This window comes from Myotis nattereri (assembly GCF_964212035.1).
Source record: "Myotis nattereri genome assembly, chromosome: 1".
NCBI classification, from domain to species: Eukaryota; Metazoa; Chordata; class Mammalia; order Chiroptera; family Vespertilionidae; genus Myotis; species Myotis nattereri.
The window spans coordinates 40,763,149-40,780,766 of record NC_138075.1 but is presented as its reverse complement, the minus strand read 5'-3'; the positions used below and the strand labels follow the sequence as shown (position 1 = coordinate 40,780,766).

Sequence of the window (17,618 nt, the reverse complement as noted above, 5' to 3'; positions counted from 1 at the left end):
TGAGTACTTCTCATGCGCCAGGGACTGAGCTAGATACTCAATATAGGTCTCTCTTATTCACCACAGTGTCCCTTCCATGTAGCTTGGTGACCTCAACTATAAAATTGAGTTTAAATTATGTTAGTTCATATAAAGGTACCACTGGGCATGAACCTCAATATTCTACTCCAGTTACTAGACATACAGTTATTAGTTACTAGATAAACAGCATGATTACCCTTTTTGAGTGTCATAGTCTATTATTTCATTTTTAAATTTCAGTTTAAAATGTTATTCATAGCCCTAACCGGTTTGGCTCAGTGGATAGAGCGTTGGCCTGCAGACTGAGGGTCCCAGGTTAGATCCCAGTCAGGGGCATATTCCTTGGTTGCGGGCACATTCCCAGTGGGGAGTGTGCAGGAGGCAGCTGATAGATGTTTCTCTCTCACTGATGTTTCTAACTCTCTATCCCTCTCTCTTCCCCTCTGTAAAAAATCAATAAAATATATTTTTAAAAAAATAAAATAAATAAATAAAATGTTATTCATAGCTCCTCAGAGATGAGAGCCATTATCACTAGAGTGTAATCAGCTGTTCATTAGCTGAGACCCCTATACAAACAGAATTGAATATTCTTTAAGGTATATAGCCATGACATAAGACATATATATTTGGTTTCTGCCTCTGGTTCCTGACACAGACTTCCTAAAACCCTTGTAATTCTTGAGTGATAGGCATGCTAGGAGCATTTCTGCTCTAATATTTGGTCTTTAACTCCAGTTCCTGATATAAGAGATTCTAAAACCCCATGAAGGATCTTTTTTATGCTAATGAGGTGACTGGTGGCTGGGGACCCCTAGATAACTTAAGGATAGGGACTGGTTGCCAGAAAGCATCATTAAGAGGGCTGGAACTTCAGTGTAGTTGAAAGAGGGTTGCGGCCTGCCGGCTGCGAGTTTAACATGCTTGGCTGTAGTGGATACCACAGAGAAGGGAGCTGGGGTGGGGGGAGTTAGTAAAGGTAAATAGGGCCAAATATATAGTGATGGAAGATTATCTGACTTTGGGTAATTGGCACACAATACAATATACAGATCATGTAACATAGAAATGCCACTTGAAACCTATATGATCTTATTAACCAATTTCACCCCAATAAATTTAATTTTCTTAAAAAAAGAGGGTTGGAACTTTCAGCCTCACCTCCCATCCTCCATGCAGGAGACTGTCCATCACCAATGGCCAATGATTTAATCTGTCATGCCTACATAATGATACCTCCATAAAACTTTTAAGCAGCAGGATTTAGAGAGCTTCCAGGTTGGTGAACACCATCCAAGGCCCAGGAGAATGACACACCCAAACTACACTAGGACTGAAACTCCTGTGCTCAAGACCTTGCCCTATGCATCTCTTCCACTTGGCTGATCCTGAGATAGCCTTTATAATAGACCAGCAATAGCAAGTAAAGTGTTTCCCTGAGTTCTGTGAACCATTATAGCAAATTATCCAATCTCAGGAGGGGATGGTGAGAACACCCAATTTGCAGCCAAGTCCTACAGAAGTTGTAGGCAACCTGGAGACACACTACTCGTGATTGGCATCTAAAGTGACAGGTGGTCTTACAAGACTGAACCCTTACCCTGGGGGGTCTGTGCTAACTCTGGGCAATTAATGTTAGATTGCTTGGTGTGGAAACATACATATCTGGTGTCAAAAGTGTTCTATGCGTTGAGGGAACAATATCTCTTTAATAGCCAAGGTTAGTTAACCTTTCTGCCCTGGGAACTAGCTGCAGAGACCAAGAGGGACAATAGCCATCTCTTGGAGGAGGAAGGCTAATGAACTAAGAACAAATGTACACAGTATAGGAGAAAAAGGAATTCTATGAAAAGTAACCTCACAAGGTGAACTGATCATAAATTCCTAACTGGGGAGGTCATGATGGGTAGTCACACCCCAGGCATATAACTTTAGTAAAAGATTGATCGTTGCCTTAAGCAAGCCCTGTCCTTGTTTCTGTGAATCAAGGTTAACACAGCTTTGTGTTAATATCACCACCTTTTTAGACCCTCCTTTTCAAGTGTTGAAAGCACATAATATTAACTATCCTGTAATCCAATCCCCACCTTACTTTCTCCCCATGTAATCATCCTTAAATTCCCTCCTGAATTTCAAATGCATTAAAGAAACTTATTCTCCAGAGCTTTTGAAATCTTTCTTTTTTTTACCCTAGCCAGTTTGGCGCAGTGGGTAGAACATCGGTCTGCAGACTGAGAGGGTCCCAGGTTCAATTCTGGTCAAGGGCACATGCCCAGATTGTGGGCTCAATCCCCAGTCCGGGGCATGCAGGAGGCAGCCAATCAATGATTCTTTTTCATCATTGATGTTTCTATCTCTCTCTCTCCCTTCCTCTCTAAAATAAATATATATATCCTCACCCAAGGGTATTTTCCATTGATTTTTAGAGAGTGGATGAGAGAAGGACCAAGGGTATTTTCCATTGATTTTTAGAGAGTGGATGAGAGAAGGAAAGACAGAGAGAAACATCAATGTGAGAGAAACACATTAATTGGTTGCCTCCTGCACATACCCTGATCAGGGCCTGGACCGGGGAGGAGCCTGCAACCCAGGTACATGCCCTTGGCTGGAATCGAACCTGGGTACCTTAGGTCTACAGGCCAGTCGATACTCTATCCACTGAGCCAAAGTGGCTAGGGCCAGAGCTTTTGAAATCTTGCTCCTCAGGGCATGTCATCAGTTTGGCTCAAATAAACTCATAACAATTCTCCACAGGTTTGGACATTTCTTACATCGACAAGAGAAAGTCAGGTAGGCACTAATCTGAAAGAATTTAATAATCCCTGGGTTACTTCTCATTCAGTTTTCTAAGGTACAAATTCTAAGCTTAAACTAAATGAAAGGCTTATGTACCTATCTAATCCATGATGCTTGTGGAAATTTTCCATAATATTCCATGGCAAGTTTGAAATTTTTTTGAGAAAAAAGTAAGTATATAATTTCAAGTTAGGTTGTTTTAACTTTCCTAAAAATAAATGAAACTGCAACATAAGTAATTATAAAAACTTAAAACAGAAAAGGAAAAATATTTCAGGCACCTCAACTTTGGTACCTCTGTGGTAGGCAATTAGACAGACATGAGCAGAGCAAGAACAATGGGCCAGGTACAAAAGGAAAGTGGGGAAAGTCCTAGGTGCCTAGCAAAGGGCAATTGTAGGGTGGACCTTGCCCCCAAAGTGACCTTTCCTCCCCTAGCATATCACTGGTCATTCAGTTTAGACCTGCTGATCTTTCCTCCCTAGAGATAATATTTAGGCCTCAGTTGTATTTCAGCTCCAGGCCCAGAAAAGCAACAAAACCAGATAAGCAACACTATGGCTGAACTCAGGACCAGCTGCTTTAGATAATAACCTCCTGCCCTGGTGCTGAACAATCAACAATCAGGGGAGACCTAGACCCTGAAATGACATACCCGGACACCTGCTGAATATTCTATTAAAATCTCCCCCTGGGACCTCCCCTAAAATCTCTACCCTTAAAGCCCTTAGGACTGAGGACCCAGTGTGCTCTCCCTCCAGGAACACTGGTCTGCCTTTCCCTTCTCTCTCTCCTTCCCCCCAGGCATATTACTTTTACCTTCCTCACTCCCACACTCCAAGGGCCCTTCCTTTACCTCTAAATTGTTTCCTAAGTCCATTCTCCTACTAATTACTTTTTCCTCTGTGATTTTTATAAATAAACTAGAGGCCCAATGCATGAAAATTCGTGCAAGAGTAGGCCTTCCTGCCCTAGCTGGTTTGACTCAGTGAATAGAGCATTGGACTGCAGACTGAAGGGTCCCAGGTTCGATTCCAGTCAAGGGCACATGCCCGGGTTGTGGGCTCGATCCCCATTTGGGGTTGTGCAGAAGGCAGCCAATCAATGATTCTCATCATTGATGTTTCTCTCTCTCTCTCCCTCTCTGAAATCAATAAAAATATATTTTAAAAAAAGAGTAGGCCTTCCTTCCCCCAGCTGCTGGCACCGGCTTCCCTCCGGCATCCGGGACCCAGGCTGGCTTCCCTATGGCCCCAGCTTCATCAGGAAGGACATCCGGAATGACTTCCGGTCTAATTAGCATATTACCCTTTTATTATTATAGATGTTCTCTGAATTCTTTCCTGGCCAAAACTCAAGTACTGAGCCCTAGCTGGTTTGGCTCAGTGGATACAGCATTGACCTGGGAGCTGAAGGATCCTGGGTTCGACTCCAGTCAAGGGCCCATGCAGGGTTGCGGGCTCGATCCCCAGTAGGGGGTGTGCAGGAAGCAGCCAATCAATGATTCTCTCTTATCATTGATGTTTCTGTCTCTCCCTCTCCCTTCCTCTCTGAAATCAATAAAAATATATCTATTAAAAAAAACACAACTCAAGTACTAAGGTTGCTGAACCCAGGTCCGGTCTGACCCCACAGGTCTTACACCTTCCTACCACTTACAAGGCCTTCATTTGTGCTAACAGAAATTTAATAAATTATTGAGTTGTGATATATTTGTCAGGCAAAACAAAAGTCTAACTATAGGATTGAAAATTGACACCACAGTCCCAATAGAATAGTTTACAAAATTAAATTAAATGCGGTGCTAAAGAGTTTCAAACAGCTTTTTCCCTGAATATTTATTAACTTATACAATAATCTGGAACGTCTGTGCTTGTTTATTCTTATGAAAAAAAAGGCAGAAAACAACATAAGCATTTTTAGATAGTCATTTAGATGTAAAATGTTTGTCACTAATAATTTATCAACATAAATATCCTTCTACCTTTGCAACTGAGATTCCATAGTCCTGGAGAGGTTTAACAGCCTTATTCAGTTCTTCAAGAAATACAGAGGTACTTGGAGAATCTAAAATAAGAAATGTTTTATGAATGTTTAATGATTTACCTCTTAGGAAAGATAAATTCTTAAAATTAAAGCCTAACAATAAGTTCCCACTGAGCATACTGATTAAATAGCAATAGAAAAGTCACATAAGTCAGGATATAAAAAATACTTACCAGCTTGACAAAAATAAGCTAAGGAGGCTTTTCCTGCTTGCAAGGTACTAAAATATTTCTGAGGACTCAGTTCTGGTAGAGAGTTGACTGCTGACTTATAAACAATGCACATCATGACAAAAGAGATGCCAACTCTAAATCCATCGAAACTAAAAGACATCATCAGCTGTAGTTATATATAAGCAGGAGATTCTGTCTGCTTTGTTCACTGCTGTGTTCTGTTGCCTCAGACAATACCTGACAAGAGTAGGTGTTCAATAAAGTTTTGCTGAATTAATTTGTTAAATAAATAAATGAAGTAAAATCTGCAAAAAAGAATAATATGAGGCATTATTTTTATATATTTGATTTTGATACCTTATTATTCCTTTCTAGAAAATATCTAAGATGATATATAAAGACATTGATTTGATAATGCTATTGATTTTTGATACTTGCAAAAGATATCAAGAAAATGTAATATACTAAGTATCTTAAGTTTAATAGGTAGTTACTGGAGTATGTGAAGCTAATTGTCATTTTTAAGGGTTCTAAAATTTATTATCTAACATCCAATTAATTTTTAAATTGGGCATTTTATCCTTCCCTACTGAGAGTGGATTTACAATTAACACACAAACAGCTATTTAATACCATTAACATGGGAGTGAGACATCAAAATATATGTCTACTATGTTTACATTCTTTTTACTTTAAACCCCCTAACTACTTAACAGTCCTTCTTAATACACATTTTTAATGCTCAAGACTTTGATTTATTTATACAGCTTAGAAATTCAAATCTTTTCAAATCACTTCTCTTTTCTGAACTCAGATTTGTTCTAGATATCCTCCTCGCATCTTCTTTCATGCTGTACTTACTTCCATGCTGTCCTCTGTATCTGCTTTCAATTCTCTTCTGTTTTGCTACTTTTAAATTTCTCTTAAACAATATCTTCTTTCAGGAAGCTCTTCCATTGGTAATCTATATTATCTATGTTTAAAAGAAGATAGGAAAATTTGCATAATATAAAATATACTTCTAGAAGGTAGACATATACCCACAGGTGTAGGTGAGAATTTACTTTAATTTTTCTTTTCAAACAAAAGATCACTATCTTAAAACAGGACACAAGGGGAAAAAGCAAAAATTGCCCATAAGGATAGGGGTAGAATTTTTCCATAAAGAATAAAATGATAAAAGAATTAAAAAATTAGGAAAAAATTACACTAAATTGAATATTTACTCTGGTCTTTCAATATTATCAATAAGCATATAACACTTCTCCCTAAGAAGTAGGTATATCTAAAGAAGGAGCTAATTACTCATGATTACTTCCTAATATTCTTTTCATTAGAGCTAATTTATATCAAACAGTGAATGAATTTGCCATCAATTTCTAATAATGAGCCAAGAGTTCAAAACTCAAGTAGAATGAGGAGTGAGGACTGTGAGCAGTATCTAAAAAAAAGTAATTTTAATGATCTAATTAAGGGGTATCCTTGACATTAAAATTGATTCTACAGTACAGCCATTTTAAGGCAGCATATTTTAAAGTGACTTTATATTAATGGGAATGGTTTAAAATAGGTCATCCAAGATTTTCTTTATATTCTGGAGATGGGGAAAATGCATGCATCCTGAGACTAAGGGAATAATTATATACTAATGAAATAACTCCAACCTAAGTAAAAGGTAAAATACTTAAATGAAAGCACAATTGAAAGAGTCAGTATAAAATATCATTTTTCCTGTCTCTGTGGTTACAATTCAATTATTTTAACATTAAATTGGACATTAGGTTTAACATGATTCTTTTCCCCTAGAATGTATTTTGTAACACAAAAAGTTCTAACTGCACAGTCAAGACTTGAATACTTTCCCACATCTATCATTGGACAAATGAGATTACACATGTCAAAGTACTGTGAATTTGGACCATTAGTGATGTTGCTGCTTATTCTTACATATTCTTAGAGATAAGAACTCATAGGTATCCTTGCAGTTTATCCCATCTTTGATAAATTGATTATTTAAGGAATTACTTAAAGCAGAGACTGCTGCACAGGTCAACTTGAAATAGAGTTTACATGGTCATAACAAAATAAATACTGAATAATGATATAGCCAAATCTATGGCAACCACAGTTGAGAAGATGGGAGTTAGAAAGTAAGGCTTCATGCAGACAGGGCGAGAAAAGGGATAAAAGAGCCAAATACTAATCTTTCACAAGACCAAAAGCCAAGTTTATTAGAAGCAGGAATATCAATGCCGAAAACAAGTTGAAAGTAAATGCCTTTAAGGAATAAGACATTGGAGGGAGAAAGACACCAAAGGGACTCTTTAAAAAATATATATTTTTATTGATTTCAGAGAGGAAGGGAGAGGGATAGAGAGATAGAAACATCAATGATGAGAGAGAATCATTGATCGGCTGCCTCCTGCACGCCCCCTACTGGGGACCAAGCCCACAACCCAGGCATGTGCCCTTGGCCAGAATCGAACCTGGGACTCTCCAGTCGGCAGGCCTACACTCTATCCACTGAGCCAAACCGGCTAGGGCAGAACCTTCTTTAAACAGTGCATCTTTTCACTTTGATTTTTTTTTTTAAATTACCTATGTGTTGGGAAATCGTTTATAGCTTCTATTCACATTAGCCCAACCTACGCCGTGGGGCCACAGAAGAGTGGTAATTGCACATAAATAAAATGCCTTTGTCCAGAGACATGATCTCCTCATAAAAAGATATTTAAACTAAAGAGAAGGTAAGTATGCGTGGCAAGTGGTGGGGAAAGAGAACATCCAGTGAGAATAGAATAAAAACAAAGATACAGAAGGTACTTGGTGACTTTTCCTCCAGTTATTAGAAAATGGAACAGAAAACAGTACTTTAATGCTTCAAAAACTAAAAAAATCAGAACAAAGTGATGAGTACACTGTGTACCTTGAGAGAAATTTGACCTCGTCAATTTGTTGAGGTAGCTCATTAGCATGGGGTAACAGTTCCAGTTTTCCTGGCAGGTATAACGTAGGATTACACTTATTACCTACCTGTACTTCCCACCTCTAGCAAAGTTTGAGATAACCATGTGACTTATTCTGGCCAATAAAATGTGAGCAAACGTGGTATGTCCCTTTCAGGCAACAGTTTTAACAGCTAGTGTGCAATATACCAGGCTTTATTTTCTTTTGCCACAGTCACTAAAAATGCTCAAGTGGTGGCTGTCATCAGCATCGGTCCCAGAATGAACACAACAAAGAGAACCCACAACTGACATGCAATGAGCATGTGTCATAGGAAGAAACAAACCTTGTTGTCTTAAGCCACTGAGATTTTAGGACTTATTATTGCAGAACAATCTAATTTATCTTCATTGATATACAAACTAGAAGTGAGATGCTGCCATAACAAGAACTCCAAAATACTGGATCAGGGATCAAGCAACAAGGAAGCTTTTTCTTTTTTCCCCCAAGGAAACTTATCAGGGACAGGAGCTCAGCAAATGATCCACATTAAGGAGTAACAAAACATTTGATGAAATTGTCACTACAATAATTTGGAAGTGGCACATACCTAATGAATTTATGAGAATGTATCTAGGGGGCTAATGGCTGTATTTATACCTTAATAGAAGAGGCTAGAAGACGGGAAGATGAGAACTATGTGAGAGTTGCTGTTGGTTGTACCTAATGAAATATTAAAAGAAAAGTACTCAAAGAAGAACCACCATCCAAGAGACTAGTGATTCAAACCTTAAAATAATCCTTTAGTCCCCACCTTTGTGGGGTCAGGCGGTAAGATGAAAAAAACTGCTCAGCCATGGGAAGAGCTCATAACCTCCAAAGCCAACTTCAGATGTGTGTGGTCAAGGATAATAAAAATGAAAGGGACCTCCTGCAGGGCAAAGCCAATGACCATGGAGAACTATGCTCTAGAACAGTGGTTCCCAACATGGGGCACATGCCCCACACAGGGGCAATTTGATTTTTAAGGGGGGCAATCGAGAATGAGTTATTAACAGTGAATTTTTTGCATTTCTTATGCTCCTAAGGGCCTCATTTACAGTACATAAATATATATTGTGACATATTTATGCATTTTAGTTCTCTATTATATGTTTTGAAACTTTATTTGCTATTTTTTCATATCACTTTGTATTATCATTTTCTAAATAATTTCTTAGTGACTTCTTCCTCAGTACTTCAACTGTCCTTTCATTCTTTTATGTTTTTTCTTTCATGGATGCCATGTTCTTTGGGAAGCTTGTTTAGACCAAGTTAATGGCCTTTCAGGCTTCCTCCAGGAAAGTTTGCTTTTTGAATAATAAGAAGTATATGTCACAGGGGGAGCATCAGGGTTTTAGAGATGTTTAGGTGGGACATGGCCATAAAAGAGTTTGGAACCACTGCTCTAGAGCATGTGTCAGCATATGAACTATCTGTTACTGGTCTATAATAATGAGATCAACATAGAAATTGAGTGTAAATGTTTAGAAGCTTTTATTGAAATTTCACACATCTGCAAATAAAATGCTAAGGGCAACAAAAGTTTTTGTTTGGCACCAAAATATTGAAAGAGCCCCCGGAGGGAAATGAGGACAATGTACCTCAAGGGAAAAACACTGATATTCCTGCTAGTGAGGGAAGGGGGCAAAGATTCACCTTCATGTGTTCTGTAGACAGGTGGAGCAGCTGGTGGCCCTCTCCAGTCAGAACAATCCCATTTTGAAATTGGGTCCCACACATAGTACTCGGCAAACGGTTCAGCTTTAAATGTTTGAGAGACCATTGTGCTAAAGGAATCTGCCCTCCTAGAACAATATCCAACCATTGTGCATTTGGACACATTTCCAGTTTTAAAATATCTAGCAACAAGCTTTTCTAGAAGGCCACTGATTCATTTGTCTTTTATAGGCCTAAATTTCCCTTTCAATTAACCAAAAAAAGTAACGGTTTCCCTCTGAACAAAAAGAAGAAATTGACAACTGTAAACATTAAGCAAATTATACCAAGATCTGTGGGCATCATTCTCTGGGAAAAAGACATGTTTGATATTTTGCAACAAATGGGGTACTTAATGCTTACAAAGTTCCTGTAAGAGTATTTTGTCAAAAATTAGCTTACTTAAGGTTTAATGCTGCTACTGTAGAACAGAACCTGCTCATTGAACCAGCCTCAAATAAAATGCTGATTAGATCTCATCACAACTTATCGTTTAAGAACCAAAGGAATCAGCATTGTCAACATCTCTCTACTTTACAGCCATTTCAAGATAATTGGAGCAAAATTCTTTATCTCCATCCCTACCCCCTAGCACACATACACCTAAAAAAAGGAGAAAAGAGGAGGGTATCCACAGGTTGCTAGCTCTATCCCTGTAGGAGGCAGCCAATCAATGATTCCCTCTCAGTATATCTCTCTCCCTCTCCCTTTCTCTCTAAAATCAATAAAAATATATATTTTTTAAAGAGGAGGGTATCCAGAGTTGCAATGACACTAGAATAAAAAGTCTTACAATCAAAGACCTAAAACTAGTATGGGTACTATCCAGGTGTTAAGTATCATTTTAAGTAGATAATATAGGAGAAAAAGAAAAAACCTTCATAGCGAAATTGTATTCATGGCCTAAAATTTGCACCTCGTTGATTACAAAAGATACAAAAAACAGGCCATGCCAGAGAACAAGAGGGTCCCCTGATTTTGACAAGTGACTCAAATCCCATAACTCTGAATTCATGCTTAATTTATGTGCTACAGCACATAACCGCAATCAGTTAACTCACTGTTGCCATCGAGCACTGTCCCCTCTCAAGTAGAACTGTACCGCCCTCACCACATGCTCTAGGAATCCATTAGGTTAATTTCTTACACTCCAATAAACATGCGATCCTTCGCAAAAGCGTTGTCGGATCAGGCCTGTGAACTTCTTTACAGCAAGTTGTACCCGACTGTAGGCTGCACTGCACAACTGCTCGGCTGACTGTGCCACCTGTGAGATACCACGTAACAGCGCTAGGCCCACACATCTATCAGTGTGTCAGCACAGCTAGAAAGAATCCAATACAGCCCCCACCCCGCAACCTATGAACCAGGAAGTCCAGGTAGGATTCCCATCTGGGCACATGCCTGGGCTGTGGGCTCCGTCCCCAGTAGAGGGCTGAAGGAGGCAGCCAATCAATTATTCTCTCTCATCACTGATGTTTCTATCTCTCTCTCTCTCTCCCTTCCTCTCTGAAATCAATTAGATAGATAAATAGATAGATCTATAGATGGAGATGGAGATGGAGATGGAGATGGAGATGGAGATGGAGATAGATAGAGATAGAGATAGAGATAGAGATAGAGATAGAGATAGAGATAGAGATAGAGATAAAGGGGTGATAGAGATAGAACCCAAAACACACCAGCATCCGTTGCCTGGGGTACAAAACAGACTTTAAAGTTCTCTGTGGATCACTAGCTAGGAAAGAAGGTAGCAACACTCTTCCTGGGCAAAGCATTAGAGCGAAGGATAGTGAAACAGGAAAGGCTGGGTCTTGGCTGCGTCAGTAAATATTGCCAGTACCTTTCAGATACTGAATTTGTGGAGTGCCGCTCATTCTAAGAAGAATACAAATTATTTTCTCTTCATAATACACTATTCGGCTCATTTTATTAGCAATCACCAAAAAAAATAAAGAAAAGAAAGAAGAAGAAGTCAAGAAATGGTATGTGTCAGCCAATACACGCTGGGAGATTTATTCATTCCTCACTCATTTACAGCAGTCACAGAACATTTGTTTTGTGTCTCTGGTTTACCACAGACAGGACGAAGGTTTGAGGAATGCATGTGGAATTGAGGGCGCACAGGCCATTCCGCTTCTTCCTCTAGAATCCATATGAGACACGGAGTTCTATTTCTGCCTTTTCCCTAAACTTATGCCCAGAGCATCTGTCTACATTCTAAGTTTCAAAGGGCCACGTCCCCCCTTTTCACACTGCTGGGTCCTCCATCTCATCCTCATACCACTCTTCTCTAAGGGCGGCTCCCGAGGGAGGAACGAGCCTTACTTAGAACGGGGTTCCCCCTTCGCCTCATTCCATTCCCGCTCCCCCTACAGGGCTCAGGTTTTCCCCGCCGCTCGAGCCGGGTAGGAAGGAAGCAAAATGCCCCTCCTCAGAACCCCGGGGAGGCCCCTTCTAAGCCAAACCCGAGCTCAGCGGGGTGGCCCTTGCTGGGGGAGAGCCGCCTGGGTGAACCCCCATTCCTGCAGGCAGAGCCCAGAGCCCTGGCCTGGAGGACCCGCGCGGTCACCTACCTGCCTGCGCGCGGCCGCCGGCTCGCGCCCGGCGAAGGAGAAGCAGAAGGCGGGTCCTCGCCCTGCTCGTCCCGCAGACGCGCTCGCTACGCCCACTTGCGAGAGTGCAGCGCCCACAGCCGCCACCGCTCAGTGCAATGGGCCTGCGGGGCAGGCAAACACACACACACACACTCACACACACACATAAAACACACAATCCCGGAGGCTCCTCCCCCTCCTCGTGCTCCCGACGTGAGACCTCTCCAACCAATGGGAAGCACGGAGGGCGGAGCGAGACCCGCCCCAGGTGGCGGGCGACCACCGAGTCCTCCCGCCGGTGCGAACCGGCCGTGCAGTTGCTGGGCCAATCGGCAGCGTGGGTGGGGAGTGCGCGGAGGGGGAGAAGGCGGAGAGCGCGGGCGTCCAATCAGAGCTTGGATCCCCGGAGCGACGGGTCCTGCGGCCCGTGGGCGTCCGAGCTCGGCGCGCTGGGGGCGTGCCCGCCTGGCCCAATCGGCGCGAGCCCAAGGTGCGGAGCGAGCGCCTCAAATGCTCGGGTTTCTCAGCTGATTGTCTCCAGCCGAGAGTTGTTTTTTGCAGCGACCGAGCGGATCCGCAGCAGGAGGAGCCGAGACCCCCGGGGGGGCGGGGAGAGGAGGCGGGGTCGGGGGAGCCGCGGCTGCTCGGCGCGGGGCTCCGGGTCCTGTCACGGCGCTTCCTGGGGTTGGAGGTTAGGGTGGGTGGGGGGGGTGAGGCACCCATCCTTCTCCCCCTCGACGGCAGCCCCGAGCCCGGCCCCTTCCTTCCCGCGCGCCCTCGCCCTCCCTCCAGCCCCCTCATGAGGGTGTCCGTGCCGGGTCCCGTGGTCGCCGCCGCTGCCGCCGCTCCGGTGGCCGCCCGCGAGCCCTCGACGCCGGGCCAGGGCGGCGGAGGGGAAGGCGCCGTCGCGGCCGCCTCGGGCGCCGCGGTGCCGGGCTCGGTGCAGTTGGCGCTGAGCGTCCTGCACGCCCTGCTCTACGCCGCGCTCTTCGCCTTTGCCTACCTGCAGCTGTGGCGGCTGCTGCTGTACCGCGAGCGGCGGCTGAGTTACCAGAGCCTCTGCCTCTTCCTCTGCCTCCTGTGGGCAGCGCTCAGGACCACCCTCTTCTCCGCCGCCTTCTCGCTGAGCGGCTCCCTGCCTCTGCTCCGGCCGCCCGCCCGCCTGCACTTCTTCCCCCACTGGCTGCTCTACTGCTTCCCCTCCTGCCTCCAGTTCTCCACGCTCTGTCTCCTCAACCTCTACCTGGCGGAGGTAAGGCGGGAGGACCGGCGCGCGGGGCCGGCCGGGCGAGCGCCCCCCCCACCCCCAACCCCCGCGAGCAACTCTGACTAGGGACGGGGCGGGGGCGGGGGGGGCGGCGATGAGATGCGGACCCGAGACCAGTCTGGGGAAACTGAGGCACGCCTGGAGGGCGCGCGGGTGTGCTCTCCCTAAACTTGAGCAGCTGATTGACTGGGTTGCGGAGGGGCTGGGGGGGCGGGGGGGGGGGCGGCGGAGGGAGTACGAGTGTGTGTTCTCCCAACTTAAGACAGCAGGACGACCCTTTGTTCGGGGTTCTAGCCCTCGAAGGTAAGGGGGGGTGGCATCGCCCGAAGTAGCAGCCCCCGGCAGCGCCGCCGAAGCCGGACTGCGCCGAGAGGGGCTGGATGCTGAGGTAGCAGCAGCTCTGCCGAGGCTGGACTGCTGCCAGCCATTACGTCACCAGGCAGAGCTGTGCCTCTGCTATTGTTGCTGCGTTTCTTTTATTAGAAGCTTATATTCCCTCCTGCATCTCCTTTCCTGTGGCTCGATGAGCCTCGCACAAATCCCGTTCGATCGTTCCCCAGCAGGGTTAATGATCAATCACCAATGCCTGGGGTCAATAGGAAGACCTCCATCAAGCCCTTCATGTTTGCCCCAGTTGCTTCATGCTTTGGCTATTTTTCCTACCTCTTGCAGCCTAGTCTCTCTCTCTCTTTTTTTTTTTTTTTTTGGAGCTAATTAAGAGAAAATACTAGCTGAATCTGTGCCTATTGCAGAAACAAACCACCAAACTGTTGTTGCAATAACTTGTTTAATAGCTGGGAGCTAATCACACCCCCTTTCTCTTTTATGGGGAATTACTGGTTGGATTGCATTGTTCTGGGGAGCTTAGGTATTTGACCCATTTCAAACAGGTTTGGGAGTGTAAGGTTGTCAATCATGTGTGTCAGCTAGTGGTATTTAAGCCACAGAATTTTGAGAATTGTCGAAAAGGCCCCCCTCCCCATCCTGAAAAAAAAAAATAGCTTGAGGAGGGGAGGAAGCAAGGTGACATCATATACTTAATACTGACATAGAACAATATTGGTCTATGCAGCTAATCCTCTCAAAGGCGTTGGAGGTGATGAGAATTAACTAGTTATCAGCAAAAGTAAAAACATTTGATGCAGAATCAGTGATTATATTTCTTGCATGCATAAACCAACTCTTTTCTCCCATAGTAGATAGAAAGTAGAATGCATAATTTTTAAATCCAGTCCTAACTTCAGCTTTTTAGCACGCTAAAAGCAATAGTTGAAAATAAGTAACAAAACATTAACTTTCATTCTTTTCCTTTCCACCCCCCCTCCCCCTTTGGAAGTCCAAGCAATACAATGACTAACAACCAAACAGTAAAAAGCATGGGTAATCATAAATCAAATCATGCCATAGTCATGTCACTTATTTGATGATGTTTTGATCTTCTAGTTGTTATTTGAACTTTAATTATTTCTCTCCTTTGCAGTTAAACTGATACATTTTATTCTTCCTGACACCATTTCTGATACAATACCAGTGACCTTTCTTCACTGAAGCTTTAATCCAGCTTTAGATATAGTTAATCTACCTATATGTGATTAGCAGTCCTTATGCCGTGAGCATCAGATAAATTATTTTCCACTATACATTTTGACTTATAAAATTATATTAATGATCCACTGCAAAATAGTTGGTAGGCATTTCATAAAGGAGATAAACACTTTTTTTTTACTTTTTTCTTGTGACATCATATATAAAGTGGACAAATCTTAAATGTATAGCTAGGTCTAGCCTTGCCTGGGTAACTCAGTTGGTTAGAGCATTGTCCCAATACCCTAAGGTTGCAGGTTCAATCCCAGGTCAGGGCAATACAAGAATCAACCAATGAATGCATAAATAAGTGGAACAACAAATGGATGTTTGTCTCGCCCTCTCTCTAAAATCAATTTTTTTAAAAATTTTAAGCCCTAGGTAGTTTGGCTCAGTGGACAAAGTGTTGGGCCCACAGACTGAAGGGTCGCAAGTTTGATTTCAGTCAAGGGTTTGCACTTCAGTTGCAGGCTCAATCCCTGGCCCCAGGTGTGGGAGGCAACTGATTGCCATGCTCTCTTACATCTATTGCTGTGTCTCTCTTTCATCGATGTTTCTCTGTCTCTCCCCCTCCCTCCTACTCTTTCTAAAAACAAACAAAATCAATGGAAAAATATCCTTGGGTTAGGATTGACAAAACCACACACAAAAAAACAAACAAATGTCCTGTCAAAATAAAATCACTAATAAAAGAGAAATATGCAAATTGACTGTACCTTTGGATGCCCACCAATCAGAAGTGAGTATGCAAATTAACCCAACAAATATGGCAGGTTAATTTGCATATGCAGGTGCAAAGCAGCTGGGGGTGGGGCGGGACGCTTGCATCATTGCCATGGCGACGACACAGGCATACTGCACCAGCCCAGCCGCTCTGGGCCTCTGGGCAGTGTGGGAAGGCAGAAAGGCGGCTCCTGGCCAGAGCAAAGGTGGTGCCGGCAGCCAGGGGAAGGAAGGCCCATTCTTGCATGAATCTTCGTGCATCGGGCCTCTAGTTTAAGAATAAAATAAAAATTTTAATGTACAAAGCTAGATAAAATTTCACATATGGACACACTCATGTTACCACCACCAGATTAAAATATACAGTATTTCCAGTGCCCAGAGGTTCCCTGTGGTTCCCTTGTGCTCTCTCCCAGTCACGCCTTCCACCCTGACGTAAACACAAAGTGGCTAAACTCTATAACAGTATAATTTAAAGTTCAAAATTCAAAAAGTATGCTTCTACACATAATACACAATAACTAGGTTTTTAAGAATTTTTTTTTTCTGATATTCCCAGCTAGTGAGGAAGAACTTAAATGTCTAAAAGTCTTCCTGTTTAATGAATCTTGTTAGTGTGGTGTACTTTTTAAAAAGCAATAAAACTCTATTAACCTCGAAATATAATTTGGAAAATTATATACAATTTTTGTATTTGGAAATATAATTTGGAAAAAAGCTGGACTAAAGCTTTTTCCTTTTGTAGTGTCTTTTAAGAGTGTAGGTTGTCTGTGCTTGTCTTTTTATAATAAAACTAGAGGCCTGGTGCACAAAATCCATGCACATGGGAGGGGGTTGTCTCTCAGCCCAGCCTGTGCCCTCTCACAGTCCAGGAGCCCTTGGAGGATGTCTGACTGACAGCTTAAGCTCCCATGGGGAGCGGGCCTAAGCTGTCAGTCTGACATCCTTAGCACTGCCACAGAGGCAGGAGAGGCTCCTGCCTTTGCTGCTGCGCACGCCAGCCATGCACCTGGCTCAGGGTATCTGGCAGCTCCTGCATTGAGCGTCTGACCCCTAGTGATCAGTATGCATCATAGTGACTGGTCATTCTGCCATTTGGTCGATTTGCATAGTAGCCTTTTATTATATAGGATTAACAATTTTGTGACACATTACTTAAAAGAACACATTTTCCACCTGTTTAAAAAGAGGTATCTTAACCAGAAGTAATTTCCCTATTCATTAGGAAAAAATCTAGAAGCATCTGTATTTAAAAAAAAATTTGAATTCAGATTTTTTTTATCAATTTCAAGGAACTGAAAGTACTCTTCCCATTGATTGTTCTGAATTAATGAAGCTTTCCCAGTGAGCTCTTCATATTCTGAGTGAGCAGAGTAATAGAGAAAGTCTGGATGGTGACAAAACAACTGATATTTGATTTTCTTTGTAATATATTTTTTAATTTATTTCAGAGAGGAAGGGAGAGGGAGAGAGACATAGAAACATTGATGATTAGAGAATGATTGATTGCCTGCCTCCTGCACGCCCCCACTGGGAATCAAGCCCTCAACCCAGGCATGTGCCCTGATCAGAAATTGAACTATGACCTCCTGATTCATAAGTCGATGTTCAATCACTGAGCCACATAGACCAGGCATATTTGCTTTTTTTTTTTTTAACCAAAAGGCCCTATAGCTATTTTGAATAGGTGTGCTTCTTGATGACCGA

The 17,618-nt window shown here is 42.8% G+C and overlaps 2 protein-coding genes across 2 annotated transcripts in view; one reads left to right on the top strand and one right to left on the bottom strand.

The window, feature by feature from the left end:
* TXNDC16 (thioredoxin domain containing 16) overlaps positions 1-12,680 on the bottom strand; it is a 93,475-nt gene extending 80,795 nt beyond the window's left edge. The window contains exons 1-4 of the mRNA XM_081113230.1: positions 12,317-12,680; positions 5,898-6,000; positions 5,037-5,341; positions 4,802-4,884 (exon numbers count right to left, since the gene is read on the bottom strand). Of these exons, the coding sequence (XP_080969356.1) occupies positions 4,802-4,884; positions 5,037-5,199 (246 nt within the window). The 5' untranslated portion in view covers positions 5,200-5,341; positions 5,898-6,000; positions 12,317-12,680. The remainder of the gene's footprint in view (positions 1-4,801; positions 4,885-5,036; positions 5,342-5,897; positions 6,001-12,316) is intronic.
* A 322-nt stretch (positions 12,681-13,002) lies between these two features.
* GPR137C (G protein-coupled receptor 137C) overlaps positions 13,003-17,618 on the top strand; it is a 54,552-nt gene continuing 49,936 nt past the window's right edge. The window contains exon 1 of the mRNA XM_081113232.1: positions 13,003-13,589. Coding sequence (XP_080969358.1) covers positions 13,137-13,589 — 453 coding nt within the window. The 5' untranslated portion in view covers positions 13,003-13,136. The remainder of the gene's footprint in view (positions 13,590-17,618) is intronic.